The sequence below is a fragment of the Callithrix jacchus genome, chromosome 1, assembly GCF_049354715.1.
Source record: "Callithrix jacchus isolate 240 chromosome 1, calJac240_pri, whole genome shotgun sequence".
Taxonomy (NCBI): domain Eukaryota; kingdom Metazoa; phylum Chordata; class Mammalia; order Primates; family Cebidae; genus Callithrix; species Callithrix jacchus.
The window spans coordinates 189,141,135-189,158,051 of record NC_133502.1 but is presented as its reverse complement, the minus strand read 5'-3'; the positions used below and the strand labels follow the sequence as shown (position 1 = coordinate 189,158,051).

Sequence of the window (16,917 nt, the reverse complement as noted above, 5' to 3'; positions counted from 1 at the left end):
GGTGGTGGCACATGCCTATAATCCCAGCTACTCAAGAGGCTGAGGCACAAGAATACCTTGAACCCAGGAGGTGGAGGTTGCGATGAACCGAGATCACGACACTGCACTCCAGCCTGGGCAACAAGAGCAAAACTCCATCTCCAAAAGAGAAAAATTCAGTCCCTTGGGGCCACTGGGACTGAAGCTCTCCTCTTTGGTCTCCCACAGAGCAAACTAGAACAAGCCAGTGAAGTTGGGTAAACTGAGCCACTTCCCACAAATGACATCCATGAGTGTCCCTGAGCCCTGGGGTTGTGCCGTCAGGTATAAGGGGGAGTGAAGCACTGAGCCAGGCACTGGGAAGCTCACTGGCAGTGTGACCCCGAGAAAGTCCCTTCCCCTCTCAACCTGACTGGATCAGGTAATCTGCAAGGCCCCCAGAGCTGACACTCTACTGCTCAGATCACCAAGGCCAGCAGCCTCAGGGATACCAGCACCACACAGGCCCGGCCCTCAGAGCAACCCATGGGGTAGGCACTGACCACCACTTCACAGATGAGGAAACGGCCCAGAAAGGCAAAGCGACTCACCCAATCACACAGCTGGCAGGTGGGAAGCCGACCCGGAGTCCACCCCTCCCTCAAACCACGCTGGGAAACCTCAGGCCCAGCTGACCCTGCCACATGGCCCTGAGGGGCTGTTCCTTCCCAGCCCCTACCCCCCACATCTCAGCCTCACAAAGGCCCTAAAACAGGGGCCGGGCATAGCAGCTCACACCTGTAATCCCAATACTCTGAGAAGCCAAAGCAGGCAAACAGCGTGAGCCCCGGAGTTCAAGACCAGCCTGGGCAACATGGTAAAACTCCATCTCTAGAAAAAATATAAAAAGTTAGCCAGTTGCGGTGGCACTCACCCGCGGTCCCAGCTACTTGAGTGGCAGGGGCAGGAGAACTGCTTAAGCCCAGGAGTTTGAGACCAGCCTGGGCAACATGGCAAAACTCTGTCTCTATTTAAAAAAAAAGGGGGGCCGGGCGCGGTGGCTCACGCCTGTAATCCCAGCACTTTGGGAGGCCGAGGTGGGAGGATCACGAGGTCAAGAGATCGAGACCATCCTGGTCAACATGGTGAAACCCCATCTCTACCAAAAATACAAAAATTAGCTGGGCATGGTGGTGCGCGCCTGTAGTCCCAGCTACTCGGGAGGCCAAGGCAGGAGAATTGCTTGAACCCAGAAGGCGGAGGTTGCAGTGAGCCAAGATCGCGCCATTGCACTCCAGTCTGGGTAACAACAGCGAAACTCCGTCTCAAAAAAAAAAATCCCTAACGGTTGGTTAGAAAACCTGAATCCCTGGCTGGGCACAGTGGCTCATGCCTGTAATCCCAGCTACTCAGGTGGCTGAGGCAGGAGAATCGCTTGAATCTGGGAGAAGGAAGTTGCAGTGAGCCAAGATGGCACCAAAGCATTCCAGCCTGGGTGACAGAGCAAGACTCCATATCCAAAAAAAGAAAAAGGGCCAGGCATGGTAGATCACACCTGTAATCCCAGTTGGGAGGCCAAGGTAGCCGGATCACTTGAGTTCAGGAGTTCAAGATCAGCCTGGCCAACAAGGTGAAACCCCGTCTCTACCAAAAATACAAAAATTAGCTGGGTGTGGTGGCGGGCGCCTGTAATTTCAGCTATTTGGGAGGCTGGAGCAGGAGAATCGCCTGAACCTGGGAGGCAGAGGTTGCAGTGAGCTGAGATTGTGCCACTGCACTCTATCCTAGGCGACAGAGCAAGACTCGTCTCAAAAAAAGGGGGGGCGGGGCAGGGGCGGTGGCTCACATCTGTAATCTCAGCACTTTAGGAGTCTGAGGCGGGTAGATCACCTGAGGTCAGGAGATGGAGACCAGCCTGACCAACATGGAGAAACCCTGTCTCTACTAAAAAATACAAAAAATTACCTGGGCGTGGTGGCAGGTGCCCATAACCTCAGCTACTCAGGAGGCTGAGACAGGAGAATCGCTTGAACCCGTGAGGTGGACATTGTAATGAGCAGAGATCACACCACTGCACTCCAGCCTGGGTGACAGAGTGAGACTCCACATCAAAAAATAAATAAATATATACAAACATAAAAATTAGCCAGGCGTGGTGGTAGGCGCCTGTAATCTCAGCTACTAAGGAGGCTGAGGCATGAGAATCACTTGGACCCCGGAGGCAGCGGTTGCAGTGGGCTGAGATCATACCACTTCACTCCTGCCTGGGAGACAGAGCAAGACTTCATCTCAAAAACCTCTGCACCCCGCAAAAAACACAAAAACTGCTGCCAGCCTCTAGGACCTGAAGGAGGTAGAAGGATCCTCCCCTACAGTGCAGAGGGAGCAAAGCCCTGCCCTGCAGACACCTGGATCTCAGACTTCTGGCCTCCAGAACTGTAAGAGAGTAACGTTCTGTTGTCTTCAGCTGCCCAGGGTGCTTAAAATTTGTTAAGGCAGCCCTGGTAAACTAGTACAGAGGCCAGACAGAATGACTGGCTCCAGCACGTGGAGTGATCACTCCCAGTGATTAGCACCCGGCCATGAAAAAATTGTTACAAAGGACAATACTGAGACAAATGATGAAAGTTGGCCAGTGTGGCCAACAGGGTGAAACCCCATCTCTACTAAAACTCCAAAATTAGCTGGGTGTGGTGGCACACATCTGTAATCCCAGCTAGTTGGGGGGCTGAGGCAGGAGAATCGCTTCAACCCAGGAAGCGGAGGTTGCAGTGAGACTAGATCACGCCACTGCACTCCAGCCTGGGCAACAATAGCAAGACTCTGTCTCAAAAAAAAAAGGCATTTGAATAAGGCTTGTGGATTCGATAATAGCGCTATATTAATGTTACTTTCCTGATAATTATCCTATGGTTACACGAAATAATGTCCTTGTTCTTGGAATATACACACTGAAATATTTAGGGGCAAAGGGGCAACTTACTCTCCAATGGTTGAAAAGATAGACACAGCTGACCCTTGAACAACATGGGTTGGAAGTGTGAGTTCACTTACATGAGGATCTTCTTCCGCCTCTGCCACCAGAGACAGCAAGACCACCCCTCCCTCCTCCTCAGCCTACTTACTCAACGTGAGAACAAGGATGAAGACCTTTATGAGGATCTGCTTCCTCTTTTTTTTTTTTTGAGATGGAGTTTCGCTGTTGTTACCCAGGCTGGAGTGCCATGGCGCGATCTCGGCTCACCGCAACCTCCGCCTCCTGGGTTCAAACAATTCTCCTGCCTCAGCCTCCTGAGTAGCTGGGACTACAGGCACGCACCACCATGCCCAGCTAATTTTTTGTATTTTTAGTAGAGATGGGGTTTCACCATGTTGACCAGTATGGTTTTGATCTCTTGACCTCGTGATCCACCCGCCTCAGCCTCCCAAAGTGCTGGTATTACAGGCTTGAGCCACCGCGCCTGGCCCCTTTATGATTTTTAAAATTACATTTTTCTCTAGCTTACTCTACCATAAAAATGTTATATATATACCAGGCGTGGTGGCACACACCTGTAATCCCAGCACTTTAGGGTCACCTAAGGTCAGTAGTTAGAGACCAGCCTGGCCAACATGGGGAAACCATTGTCTCTACTAAAAATACAAAAAAATTAGCTGAGCATCGTGGCGTGCGCCTGTAATCCCAGCTACTTGGGAGGCCGAGGCAGGAGAATGGTTTGAACCCAGGAGGTGAAGGTTGCAGTGAGCCGAGATTATGCCATTTCCAGGCTGGGCAACAGAGCGAGACTCCGTCTCAATAAAAAAAGAAAAAAGAAAAAAATTATATATATATTTACATACATAAAACATACAATATACAAACATGTTATTGGTGAGGCTTCTAGTCAATAGTATATTAGTAGTGAAGTTTTGGGGAAATCAGAAGTTATACATGGATTTTTTTTTTTTTTGACAGGTCTAGCCCAGGATGGAGTGCAGTACAGTGGCATGATCTTGGCTCACTGCAACCTACACCTACTGGGCTCAGGTGATTCTCCTGCCTCTACCTCCCAAGTAGCTGAGATTACAGGCGCACATCACCACACACAGCCAATTTTTGTATTGTTCTTTTTGAGACAGAGTCTGGCTCTGTCACCCAGGCTGGAATGCAATGGCAAGAATTCAGTTCACTACAACCCCCCCTCCTGGGCTCAATCAATTCTCCTGCCTTGGCCTCCGGAGTAGCTGGAATTACAGGCACCTGGCTAATGTGGTGAAACCCCATCTCTACTAATCAAAAATTAGCTGGGCTAATTTTTGATTAGTAGAGATGGGGTTTCACCACATTAGCCAGGCTGGTCTCGAACTTCTGACCTCAGGTGATCTGCCCACCTCAGCCTTCTGCAGTGCTGGCGTGAGCCACCTTGCCCGGCCAATTTTTGTATTTTTAGTAGATCCAGGGTTTCACGACATTGGCCAGGCTGGTCACGAACTCCTGACCTGAAGTGATCCCCCCCCCCCCCCCCGCCTTGGCCTCCCACAGTGCTGGGATTACCCGCAAAAGCCTCCGTGCCTGCCTTTTCTTTTCTTTTTTTTTTTGAGGCGGAGTTTCGCTCTTGCTACCCAGGCTGGAGCAATGGCGTGATCTCGGCTCACCGCAACCTCCGCCTCCTGGGTTCAGGCAATTCTGCCTCAGCCTCCTGAGTAGCTGGGATTACAGGCACAAGCCACCATGCCCAGTTAATTTTTTGTATTTTTAGTAGAGATGGGGTTTCACCATGTTGACCAGGATGGTCTCGATCTCTTGACCTCGTGATCCACCCACCTCGGCCTTCCAAAGTGCTGGGATTACAGGCTTGAGCCACCGCACCCAGCCTTCGTGCCAGCCTTTTCAACTGCACAGGTCAGCCCCTAACCCCCGTGTCATTCAAGCATCCACTGAATGCATATGCACACATGTAGTATCTAGTATATCTAATATATATTAGATACATGCTGTATAGAGAGAAATAAAGCAAATGTAGCAAATGATAACATTAGGTACATCTGGGTAAAGCATACAAAAGAGCTTTGTTTTTTGCCAGGCACAGTGGCTCACACCTGTAATCCCAGCACTCAGGAGGTGGGCATGGTGGCACGTGCCTGTAATCCCAGCTACTCAGGAGGCTGAGGCAGGAGAATTGCCTGAACCCAGAAGGCGGAGGTTGCAGTGAGCCGAGATCACGCTATTGCACTCCAGCCTGGGTAACAAGAGCGAAACTCCGTCTCCAAAAAAAAAAAAAAAAAAAGAGCTTTGTTTTTTTAGTCAGGGTCTCACTTTGTCACCCAGGCTGGACTGCAGTGGCGTCATCTCGGTTCACTGTAGCCTTGACCTCTTGTACTCAAGCAAACCTCCAACCTCACTCCCCGAAGTCACTAGGGCTACAGGCACGTGCCACCAGGCCTTGCCAATTGTTTTGTATTATGTGTAGAGATGCAATTTCACCATGTTGCCCGGGCTAGTCTCAGACTCCTGAGCTCAAGTGATCCGCCAGCCTCAGTCTTCCAAGTGCTAGAATTACAGGTGTTAAGCCACCGTGTCCAGCCCATAAAAGCTCTTTTACAGTAACTCTGAAATTATTTCAAAATAAAAAAGTGTGTGAAGCCCATACTAGTATTTCAACTAGAGAGACTGAGAACCCCAAGTTCCCAGAAAACACAGGCTCTCAGGAGAGCTTTGCACCGCTTGTTTACACACCCTCTGAACATCAAGGTATACCTCCCCAACTACAGTTCTCTCGGTCAACGTGCATGTGTGTTCTCTTCTTATCATTGCCCTACAAGTTCCCTTTTCTCCTTGACTGCCAGGAAGCTCAGAAACAAGTTTCTTGCATTCGTGCAGGTTGCTCTGCTTCCTTTGTGGGATCTGCTATGGGCCTCTTGAGGTAGTGTATCCTGCAGAACACAGACTAGAAGTGCCCCTGCTCCATCCGGGGACAGGTAAGATGCTCCTTACCTCTCAAGGCCTAGCCCCATCGCCCCTCCCCTTCTGGAACCCTACCAGGACTCCCTACTCTCCAACAACTCTGGGAGGGTGCTCTGGAGGAACCCTGTGTCCTGTTTGTAGAAGGCAAGGGCCACTGTCTGGCCCATCTCTCTCTCAGGAGCTGTGAGATGAGATGGGGGTGCCCACGTCATGTAGGGCCTATAACCTGGGAAGTGCCGGCTCACACTCAGGAGCTTTCCCTGCTACCCTCATGGGGCCTCTCACACCTGAGAGGTGGAATAGCCAAGTGAAGGAAGGGCAGGGGTGCTACAACCTCACGCCAGGCCTGGCCCCTGCCCCCAAACCAGCCCAGCAGCTCCAAGCTGCCCGGCTACAGTTACAGGCCCTTTGTTGGACTCAAAACAAAATGCCTCTCTCCCAGGCAGGGCCTCCACGCTGGGTGCAGCTAAGGCCACCCTCCATGGGGCCCTTGGTATTTGGCCCATTGGTCTAAAGGAAGGGCTGTGGGTGCCGAGCCCACCCCCACCCATGCCCAGGGCCACCCAGTTAGGGTCTCTGGCCACCACCCATTTAATCAGCCTGGCCCAGGTGTGTCACCCATCCTGGGCCTCCTTTAAGGCCCTGCCTGACAGCTGTGGACTTGCGTTTGATACCAGGGTTTGAGTCCCAGCTCAGGACGGCAAGAGAGTCGCTTCACCTCCCCAGGCCCACCTGGAGGATGAAGAGGGTGGGAGGAACGAGGCACACAGCGACCAAAGCCCTTGAGCTGGCACTGCTCCGAGTAGGGGCCGTGGGTTTCCCGGGACATTCCCCACCTCAACCCTAGGCTGAGGCCAGTGATCAGCAGCAGCACACGTGAAACCAAGGCCAGGAAAGGGGAGTGACCTACCCCGAGTTACACCAAAGCCGGCCCTCCAAGAACCGCTCAGCACATGACACTGTTATCTGTCCCTCAGATAGATTAAGTGATTTGCCAAGGTCATGCAGCCACACGGGGTGGGTCAGGATTGGACTCCAGGTCTGTCTAGCCCAAAGCCCTGCTCTTCCCAGGGCAGGTGCCCTCTCTGTGTTCCAGTCACAGAGCCCACAGCCCAAGTCTAATATCCTACCTCCCAGTGAGGCATGAGCACCTGCCTCTAGCGCCAGGGGGCCCCAAACCAACAGGCGGCTCCACCCCCTCCTCAAATACCCACTATAGCTCCCCACTGCCTACCTGAAGGCACCCTCTCTATGGCCCCAACTCTGGACTCACCTCCTCCCAGCTCTCTGCTCTCTCAATATCAAGCTCACCTTGCTTTAGGTGTTTGCCTCTCTCTCTTCTCAGCCCTTCCATTGCGCTCATCCAACAGCAAACTCCTATTCATCCATCAGAGCCCAGCTCAAACATCAAATCTTCCGGAATGAGCCCTTCCCTAGCTAACCAGGCCCTTTGGTAGACTTTTCACAGCCACTGGTCCCCTCTGGAATCTCCCTGGGGTGAGGGCCATTCCGATGATTCCTGTGCTTTCAACTCCTCCCTCAGTCACAGAAACCACACCCATGGGGAACAGAGTCTAGGGGAAAAGTTGGCCCAAGTTACATTTGCAGGAAATGACCACTGTTGGGAGCCCTGGAAACAAACTTGAATGACATGAGGAGCTGGAGCTGTGTTTGGTGCTCCCTGGAGTTCTATTTTCCCAGCGCAGCTGTGTCGGTGCACAGCCCAGCTCAAGGCCCCTCGGAGGGCAGCTGGCTTCACAGGCTGCCAAGCACCTTCCCCCTTTTCCTCCCTGGCCCTCCCACAGTGGCACAAGGTAGGAACAACCATGTTCCCCATGTGACAAATGAGGGGACAAACACAGCTCAGGGAGGCCCAGCATGGAGCCTGGGCTTTAGTTTCTGATTTTCCATTGGTATCCCACATCCCTCACTTGCCCTAAACCTAAACCCACGGACGTGAGCCTGGGGGAGTGCTGGGCCAAGAAAAAGACACCCATGTGTTAGTGGCTCCAACAGCAAGTCCCCGAGTGTGGGCCTCAGCCCTTGCAAAGACCTTCCTCCAACCCCAGGCGCCAGCTCCCCATGAATATCCAGAGGTGGCCCTGGAGTAGACCCTGAGATCTGTCGTCACCACTGTATCCCCAAACTCCACGCAGAAAGCACTCAAGAAATATTCATGGAATGAATTCATGACGGGACAACAGACTCCCAACCTTTTTATTTTGTTTAGAAGTTTCCAGAACCAAGACAAGAGCCCAGACTCCTGGGTGAGGGTGGGGCACAGCCTATCCTGTTTGTCAGAAAACCCTGCTTGCCCTCCAAGAGCACAGGCCTCAGAAGTGGGCTTAGGATCCGCTTGCAAGCAGTTTCGAGGCCTGTCCCGCACCGGGAGAGGCCATGCACAGCTTCCGGGGCTGAGCCGGGTAGGAGTCAGGCACTGCTCAGAAGGCCCGGCTAGCTGTGGGCAGCGGAGGAGTGTCAGGGGCCTTCCTTCCTGTGTCACCTCCCAACAACAGGAGCTGCCCCAGCCAGGCTCCTGTCACCTCCTTCAGTCCTCAATCCTGTTCCTGACTCCTCCCACTTCAGGTGAGGAAACCAAGTCTCAGGGTACAGACCTGAGCCTGGGGACACCTCCTGGCCACTAAAGAGAGGGGATGGGCTTTTTTTTTTTTTTTTTGAGACGGAGTCTTGCTCTGTTGCCAGACTGGAGTGCAGTGGTGTGATCTCGGCTCACCCCAACCTCCACCTCCTGGGTTCAAGCAATTCTCCTGCCCTAGCGTCCCAAGTAGCTGGGATCACAGGCATGCGCCACCATGCCCAGCTAACTTTTTGTGTTTTTAGTAGAGATGGGGTTTCACCCTCTTGGCCAGGATGGTCGCAATCTTCTGATTTATTTTTATTTCTTTATTTTTTTTAAGTGAGTCTTGCTCTGTTGCTCCGGATGGAGTGCAGTGGCCTGATCTCGGCTCACTGCAACCTCCACCTCCCAGGTTCAAGCAATTCTCCAGCCTCAGCCTCCCAAGTAGCTGGGATTACAGGCGCCCGCCACTGCCACTATACATGGCTAATTTTTGTATTTTTAGTAGAGACAGGGTTTCACCATATTGGCCAGACTGGTCTTTAACTCCTGACCTCGTGATAGGGTGGGCTATTTGTTTGTTTTAGATTTAAGAGCACTTAATGACATAGCATATAGTTAACAGACAGGGCAATGATATAGCATATAGTTAACAGACAGGGCAAAAGTTGAGTGGCACAGTTCGCGCAGCTGAGCGCCAGGCCTGAACAACCACCTCCCGGTTCAGGCCCAGCCTCTGAAGTTCATTCCCATCAATATCATTTTTGACTGTGCAGTAAGATAAAAATTTGTCATTCGCAATAGTTACAGTAACAGAGAAATGCACACTATGTATCAAATAGTAAGGAAATGAAGCAAATTGTAACACAGTATGGCAAGTTACTTTGCCCAGTAAATTCTTCAGTTCCAGGATGGGCTTTTTATAGGTAAAAGCTCTTATCTGGGGAGGCAGTGAAGGGCAGACCATCACCATCTATCAATCATTTAGTCCACAAACCCCAGTGGGCACTCAGGTGGCAGGTCCCATGCCCAATGCAGGGGACACAAGCCAGGAGGCCCCACCCAAGTTCAAGCCAATGAGGGAGACAGATGCCGGCAGAGAAGGTGCACCACGGCCAGGAGCAGTAGGGGGACAAAGGGTTCACCTCCAGAAAGCTACAGGCCCTGCCAGACTCACATGGTGGGATGTACTCTCTTCCCACCAGCATGGGTTGATAGAGGCTCTGCCCCAACCCCCATCACCGGCACCACCCCCACCTCCACCAGCAGTGGGCCAAGTAAACAGGAGGCAGATGGCTGAGCCCAAGGTCCCGCCCCTGTGCCTCCTCAGCTGTGCTGTGTGCACACTTACACACACACACACACACACACACACAGATATCACCTCACCCCAGCCACCCTGGGGGCCCAGGGGACAGCTGCCTCCCAGGACCTCACCTAATGCCCAGAAGCCATGCTCTGCCCCACCAGGGAACCCACCACCCCTGGCTCTCCTTGGCTCTAATAACACAGAGTGGAAGAGGGACATGGGGTGCCAGAGTTTTAAGGAGCCCCCACCTCATCCACCATAGCTGAGGGGCTGCATAGCTCTGCTCCCTACTCTCAGAATGCCCTGCTCAGCTGCCCACCTCTGGAATTCCCCACTGGGACCCCAGCCTCCACTCTGCCCAGGCCAGGTTTGGGGTGGGCAGAGAGAGCTGCCAGGACCCCCAACCTGGCAGGCCCAGTTCTCCCCAGGTGTCAGCTCCCTGCCCTGGAGCTTAGACAAGCCAGTCAAGTGACTTGCTTACCTGTCCCCCGCCTGCCCACCAGTGGTCCCACCAGAATCTGAGTGGCACCTCCCTCCTAGTCCTGTTCTAAGTGGGAGGAAGTGGGCGGGAGTACAGGAAGTCCTGCAGTGGGGGGCTCTGGCTGGGCTGGGAACTGTGAGGGAAGGGAACCCAGGAGGAGGAGCAGTTGGACCCAGAGCTAGGATCTGGGCCACCAACTAAGCGTGGGGCTGCCATGGACAGTAGGGAAGCCCAGCAGACTCTACCTGTCAGTCTATCAGGGTCACTGAGCACTCATGGCAGGGCAGGGAGGCACGGGAACCACAGTCCAGGATGGCAGGCCAAGCCCCAGTGTTCTCCCAGTGTGGCTGACAAGAGTCCAGAGCCAAACCCAGGCCTGGATCCCTCAAAGTGTTGGGAGAGGCCTCCCACAGGGCCTGCACGTCCCAGATAAGATACCTAGTACACCGGGCGCCCAGCCAGCCTCCTGCAGACTGTAGGGAGCCCTTGAGCAAGGAGGCCTGGCTCAGAGTGTGCTGGGGACATTCTGGGCCAAACAGGGATCCCAGCAGCACCCACAAAGGGAATCCCCACCCACCCTTGGAAAGATGGGGATGGGGAGTTGGTGAAGGTCTCCTGACTCCCAAACAGGGTTCTGCCCCTCACAGGGGATGGCTCGGCTATTCAACAGAAAGGTATGGAACGAGGTACAGTGGTTCAGACGTGTAATCCCAGCACTTTGAGGGGCCGAGGCAGGAGGATCACTTGAGCTCAGGAGTTTGTGACAAGCCTGGGCAACATAGTGAGACCTTGTCACTATTAAAAATCCAAAAAATTAGGCCAGGCATAGTGGCTCACTCCCAGCACTTTGGGAGGCTGAGGCAGGTGGATCACCTGAGGTCAGCAGTTCCAGACCAGACTGGCAAACATGGCAAAGCCCTGTGTCTACTACAAGTACAAAAATCAGCTGCGTGTGGTGGTGAGTGCATATTAATCCCAGCTACTTGGGAGGCTGAGGCAGGAGAATCGCCTGAGCCCAGGAAGTGGAGATTGTGGTGAGCTGAGATCACCCCACTGCACTCCAATCTGGGTGACAGAGTAAGATTCTGTCTCAAAAAAAAAAAAAAAATCACCTGGAGATGTTGGTGCATCCTATAGTCCCAGCTACTCAGGAGGCTGAGGTAGAAGGATCACTTACTTGTACCCAAGATGTACGATAGAGCCAGTGCACTACAGTCTGGGTGAGAGATCCTGTCTCAAAAAGAAATGTATGGAGCAGCCAGGTGCTGAGCACACCATGGCCATAAATCCAAGCCCCAGCTGGGAGGTTAGGAGCACCACCAAAAACAGCAGGGAAGAGTGGGGTGGAGAGACACAGGACATTTCAAAAAAGGAGGCAGGTGCTTTCTGGGGAAAAATGGGCAGGGTGGTGCATGGAGGCTAGCATAGTGCCCACGGGTTCACCGGGGGCCTGAACATCCTCAAGTTCCGGGTTGGGCCACACTTTACTGAACAACCGCCAAAGCCAAGAGGCCTTTTGCCTGGCTCCCCAAGGAGGAGCCTCCAGCGCCTGAGGGAGGACCCAGGTGCCCTCCAAGTGGCAGATGCCAGGTATGGAGGTGGAATGCTGGGCTGATTCCTCCTGTGCCAGCCTCCCCATGCCCATCAGGTCACGGTTGACGGGGGAGCTGCCCTCTGCAGCTGCAGCCTCCATGTGACCACAGAAACACAAGCCTCCAGCCCCATAAGGGTCCACTTTTGAGAAACTGGAGAGAGGTGGCTTGACCCGGAGGGAAAGTTTCTCTAAGGCCAGCCCCGAAGTGACAGCACCAAAGTGGACTTTGAAACCCCACGGAGCTGGCTCCCTAGGGCGGCGGCACTTTCAGACAGTGGCCAAGCCTAACTTGCAAATCCCCATCTGGGAAATGGGGTGAACAGCGCTGACACCACAAAGTGTGAGGTCCCCAGCAAAACTTGCAGGGTGAGTGGGAGCCTGGCCTGCTGCACATTGGGAGGACGCCCCAGTGTCATAGGGTTTCTGCTCCTTGTTGCTAAAACGTGCAAAACCCTCTGACCCAGTCGCATTGCCCATTCACATACTCCCGTGCACACTTACATACCATCACAGGCTTCCACGCCCGCCCTTCACACCCACCGTCACACTCACACTTCTACCCTCACAGTCCTGTGGACTCACACTGAAGCCACAGTCACTCACACCCTCGCTCACACTCACAGCGGCGCACACACTCACACTACGGGTCCCTCCGGCAGCAAAGACTCCGCGGCGGCCAGGGCAGGGCCTGGCGCCCGCCCCCCCCCCCCCGCCCGGCCCCGGGCAGGACGACTGGGTTCCTGCCACCGACGGTCGGGGCGTGAGTCGCGGTCACCACTGCTCGCCCGGGCCGGGAGGGGTGGGCGGGGTGGGGTGAGGTAGGGCGCGGCGGGTCGGGCGGGCGGAGTGGGTGCGGCCCGGTGGGGTGGGGCTAGGTGCGGCCGGGGTCCCGCACCCCCTCCCGCAGGCCGGCCCGCCCCTCGCCGCCGGATCCCTGTCCCTCGCGACGCCCCGCGGCCCCGGCGCCCCCTCCCCACCTACCGTGCTCAGCTGGGCCCCCATGGTGGTCCCGCGCTGCGCTCGCTACGCTGCCGCCGCCGCCTTGATCGTGGCGCCCCGGCTAGCGTCACCCCGGAGCGGGGGCGGGGCCGAGGGCCCAGGCGCGCGCGGGGGGCGGGCGCGGGGGCGGGGACCGGGTCGCTCCGCCGGCTTCTGCCGAGGCCGCGGCCCTCGGCGCTCGGAGCTCTTCCGCCGGTGTGCGGCCCCACGCGGGACGCGGGTCTTTCTGGGCCTCGTTTGCAGCCGTAAAGGAAGCAAGATGGCGCCCCCCAGATGGGAGCGAGAGTAAGAGGCCTCGGAGCCCGCGGGGCCGTCCCGCCTGGCCTGGCCTGTGCCTGCGGCTGCTCAGTGCAGCCCTTCCCCTGGCCTTTGAACTTGCAGTTCCCTGGGTAGCCCTGTCGGGCTGGCCCGTGCTGATTGCTCACGTCCCAGGTCAAATGCTGCGGCCTCAGCACGGCCCGCGCGGAGCCTCCTCCCCACCCTATGGTCCCACTGTGGAGTGGTCTTTGTCCCACTTAGCTGAGTGCCTCCTGCGTGTTTCCCCCACTCCCACCCCATCCCAGTGGACTGTGGGCTCCCTGAGGGCAGGGCCCTGTCTGATTTGAAGTCCCTTACATGCCTGGAGCCTAGCCTATAGTAGGTGCTAAATAAATACTTTAAACAACAACAGGGTCTCAGTCTTGCCCTGGCTGGAATGCAGGAGCCTGATCACAGCTCACTTTAGCCTTAACCTCCCAGGCTTAAGTATTCCTCCTGCCTCAGCCTCCTGAGTACCAAGGGCTACAGGCACGTACCACCACGTCCAGCTAATTTTTTTGTTTTTTGAGACGGAGTTTCGCTGTTGTTACCCAGACTGGAGTGCAATGGCGCGATCTCAGCTCACCACGACCTCCGCCTCCTGGGTTCAAGAAATCCTCCTGCCTCAGCCTCCCGAGTAGCTGGGACTACAGGCACGCGCCACTATGCCCAGCTAATTTTTGTATTTTTAATAGAGACGGAGTTTCACCTTGTTGACCAGGATGGTCTCGATCTCTTGACCTCGTGATCCACCCACCTCGGCCTCCCAAAGTGCTGGGATTATAGGCGTGAGCCCGGCCCATCCTGTGATTATAATTCTCAAACTTTAGCTAACATACTTCAGCTAACAACTATCTTGCAGCAAGATCAGTGAGAGCTGGTTATCTTTTTCTAGGCTTCTCTGCTCTTCTCTGAGACATACACATTCCCCTATTAGGGTTTCACTTCTCTGGAGTTCAAAGTTCACAGCAGCCTTGCTGCTGATTCCCCCAGAGGGGGTGAGCTACTCTGGCGCTCTACACTGTCACCCAGGCTGGAGTAAAATGGTGCGATCTTCGCTCTCTACAACCTCTGCCTCCCAGGTTCAAGCGATTCTCCTGCCTCAGTCTCCCAAGTAGCTGGGATTACAGACATGCACTACCACGCCTGGCTAATTTTTTGTATTTTTAGTAGAGATGGGGTTTCACCATGTTGGCCAGGCTGGTCTTGAGCTCCTGCCCTTGTGATCCACTCACCTTGGCCTCCCAAAGTGCTGGGGTAACTGGCCTGAGCCACTGTACTCGGCTATTTTTTTATTTTTGAGACAGAATCTCGCTCTGTCACCCAGGCTGGAGTGCAGCGGTGCAATCTCAGCTCACTGCAACTTCCCGGGTTCAAGGGATCCTCCTGCCTCAGCCTCCAAGTAGCTGGGATGCATGCCTGTCCAGCTAATTTTTTGTATTTTTAGTAGAGATGGGGTATCATCATGTCAGCCAGGCTGATCTCCAACTCCTGACCTCAAGTGATCTGCCCGCCTCTGCCTCCCGAAGTGCTGGGATTACAGGCATGAACCATGGGGCCCAGCCTTAGGGAATCTTTTAAAGACAAAGGGAACTCCTGACCTCGTGATCTGCCCGCCTCGGCTTTTCAAAGTGCTGGGATTACAGGCATGAAACACCACACCCAGCCCATCATTTAAATTATTATATATATTTGTTGGCTCAGTGTGGTAGCCAAGGCAGGTGGACCACTTGAGGCCAGGAGTTTGATACCAGCCTGGCCAACATGGTGAAACGCTGTCTCTACTAAAAAATATAAAAATTAGCCAGGCATGGTGGCTCATGCCTGTAATACCAGCCCTTTGGGAGGCCGAGGTGGGCAGATCACCAGGTCAGGAGTTCTCTTTGTCTTTAAAAGATTCCCTAAGGCCAGGTGCCATGGCTCACGCCAGTAATCCCAGCACTTTGGGAGGCCGAGGTAGGCAGATCACTTGAGATTGGGGGGGGGGGGTGGGCGGGTTCGAAACCAGCCTGGCCAACATAGAGCAACCCTGTCTCTCCTAAAAATACAAAGTTAGAGGCCAGTTGCGGTGGCTCAAATTTGTAATCCCAGCACTTTGGGAGGCCGAGGCGGGTGGATCACGAGGTCAACAGATCAAGACCATCCTGGTCAACATGGTGAAACCCCGTCTCTATATAAACAAAAAAAAATACAAAGTTAGCTGGGCATGGTGGCACATGCCTGTAATCCCAGCTATTCAGGAGGCTGAGGCAGGAGAATCACTTGAACCTGGGAGGCAGAGGTTGCAATGAGCCGAGATCATACCATTGCACTCCAGCCTGGGCAACAAGAGCAAAACTCCTGTCTCAAAAAAAAAGAAAATGTCCTTTTTACTCTGAACCCTCCTTTTTACCCTGAGGTCTGATCCTGCCTGCACCCAGGGAGGTGGGGTTGTCTCCCCAGTGTAGTCAGCAGAGCATGCTGAGGGAAGCTAGGGGTTCAGTTTCGTTGGAAAGGGAGGGGTAGGTTTCTCCCCTGAACCCCATGGGAGCTGCTCACCTCTTGCAAGGTGCTAACTGTGGGGCAGCCTGGGGGAGCAGGGAGAGGAAACAGGAATGACATTGAATGATGCCACCCTGCTGTTCTTGGGGGTCCTCAGACCCAGGGCTGGGGCCTTGTGTTTGCAGTCAGGAAGCTTGGGTCTGGCCAGCCCTACTGTGGCTCACGGAGTGACCATGGGCCAAGACCTTTCCTTCCCAGGGTGCTGTCTGAGAGAGGGTGGGCTGACTGTGAGGTCTTTAAAGCCCTTTCTGCTTCTGATATTTTATATTTATTCTCCCACAGACTTCTGTTTTGAAAAAATAGTTAATGTACAGAGTAGTTGCAAGAACAGTATAAATACAACAATCAGATTCCCCAGTGTTTATCATTTCAGCTCTTTCTCTCTCTCTGCTTTTCTGTCTCCCTATCTCTCCATTTGGTTTTGTGAACCACGTGACAATTAGTTGCAGATACTTGACCCTTTACCCCTAAACACTTTCCCACACTTCTCCCAAGAACAGGGTCGCTCTCCTACGTTGTCTCATTGTGTGATCATTGAATTCAAGAAACGTGACATGGACACGATGCTGAAATCTGTCCGTCTTCCCGTTTACCCCATTACAACCTTTCTAGCTATTCTTTTTTTTCTGATACAGGTTCTACTCCCAGGTCAAGCATTGCACTTACTTGGAAAGTCTCTTTAGCCTCCTTTACTCTGGAGACAGATGGAATCAGGAGGTACAGGTATCTGATGTCAGCTTGCCCCATTGTTGGTGGCGCCTGCCAGGCCTTCCCATTGTAAGATAACCTTTTACTCTGCTAACCTGTGAATGCCCTGATCCCCAGTAGACTTCCTGTAATAGTTTCTGCATCTATCCAGGATCCTGGCCTGCATCAATTATCATTGAAGTGGTTTAACCGGTTTACAAACTGCTTTGGGGGAGGAAAAAAAAAAAAAGACCCCTGCTGGCCGGTCGAAGTGGCTCACGCCTGTAATCCCAGCACTTTGGGAGGCCGAGGCGGGTGGATCACAAGGTCAAGAGATCGAGACCATCCTGGTCAACATGGTGAAACCCTGTCTCTACTAAAAATACAAAAAAAAAAAATTAGCTGGGCATGGTGGCGCGTGCCTGTAATCCCAGCTACTCTGGAGGCTGAGGCAGGAGAATTGCCTGAACCCAGGAAGCGGAGGTCGCGGTGAGCCGAGATCGCACCATTGCACTCCAGCCTGGGTAAC

The 16,917-nt window shown here is 53.9% G+C and overlaps 1 protein-coding gene across 3 annotated transcripts in view; it reads right to left on the bottom strand.

Moving 5' to 3' along the window:
* The window catches only part of CYB5R3 (cytochrome b5 reductase 3), a 31,476-nt gene extending 18,539 nt beyond the window's left edge, over nucleotides 1–12,937 (bottom strand). The window contains exon 1 of one of the 3 annotated variants that reach the window (XM_002743813.6): nucleotides 12,846–12,937. In XM_002743813.6, coding sequence (XP_002743859.1) covers nucleotides 12,846–12,866 — 21 coding nt within the window. In that variant the 5' untranslated portion in view covers nucleotides 12,867–12,937. Of the gene's footprint in view, nucleotides 1–10,270; nucleotides 10,310–10,515; nucleotides 10,633–12,845 lie in introns of those variants that run through there. The other 2 variants (XM_078334035.1, XM_035265802.3) reach the window with 2 other exon arrangements.
* Between the last annotated feature and the right edge of the window lie 3,980 nt (nucleotides 12,938–16,917).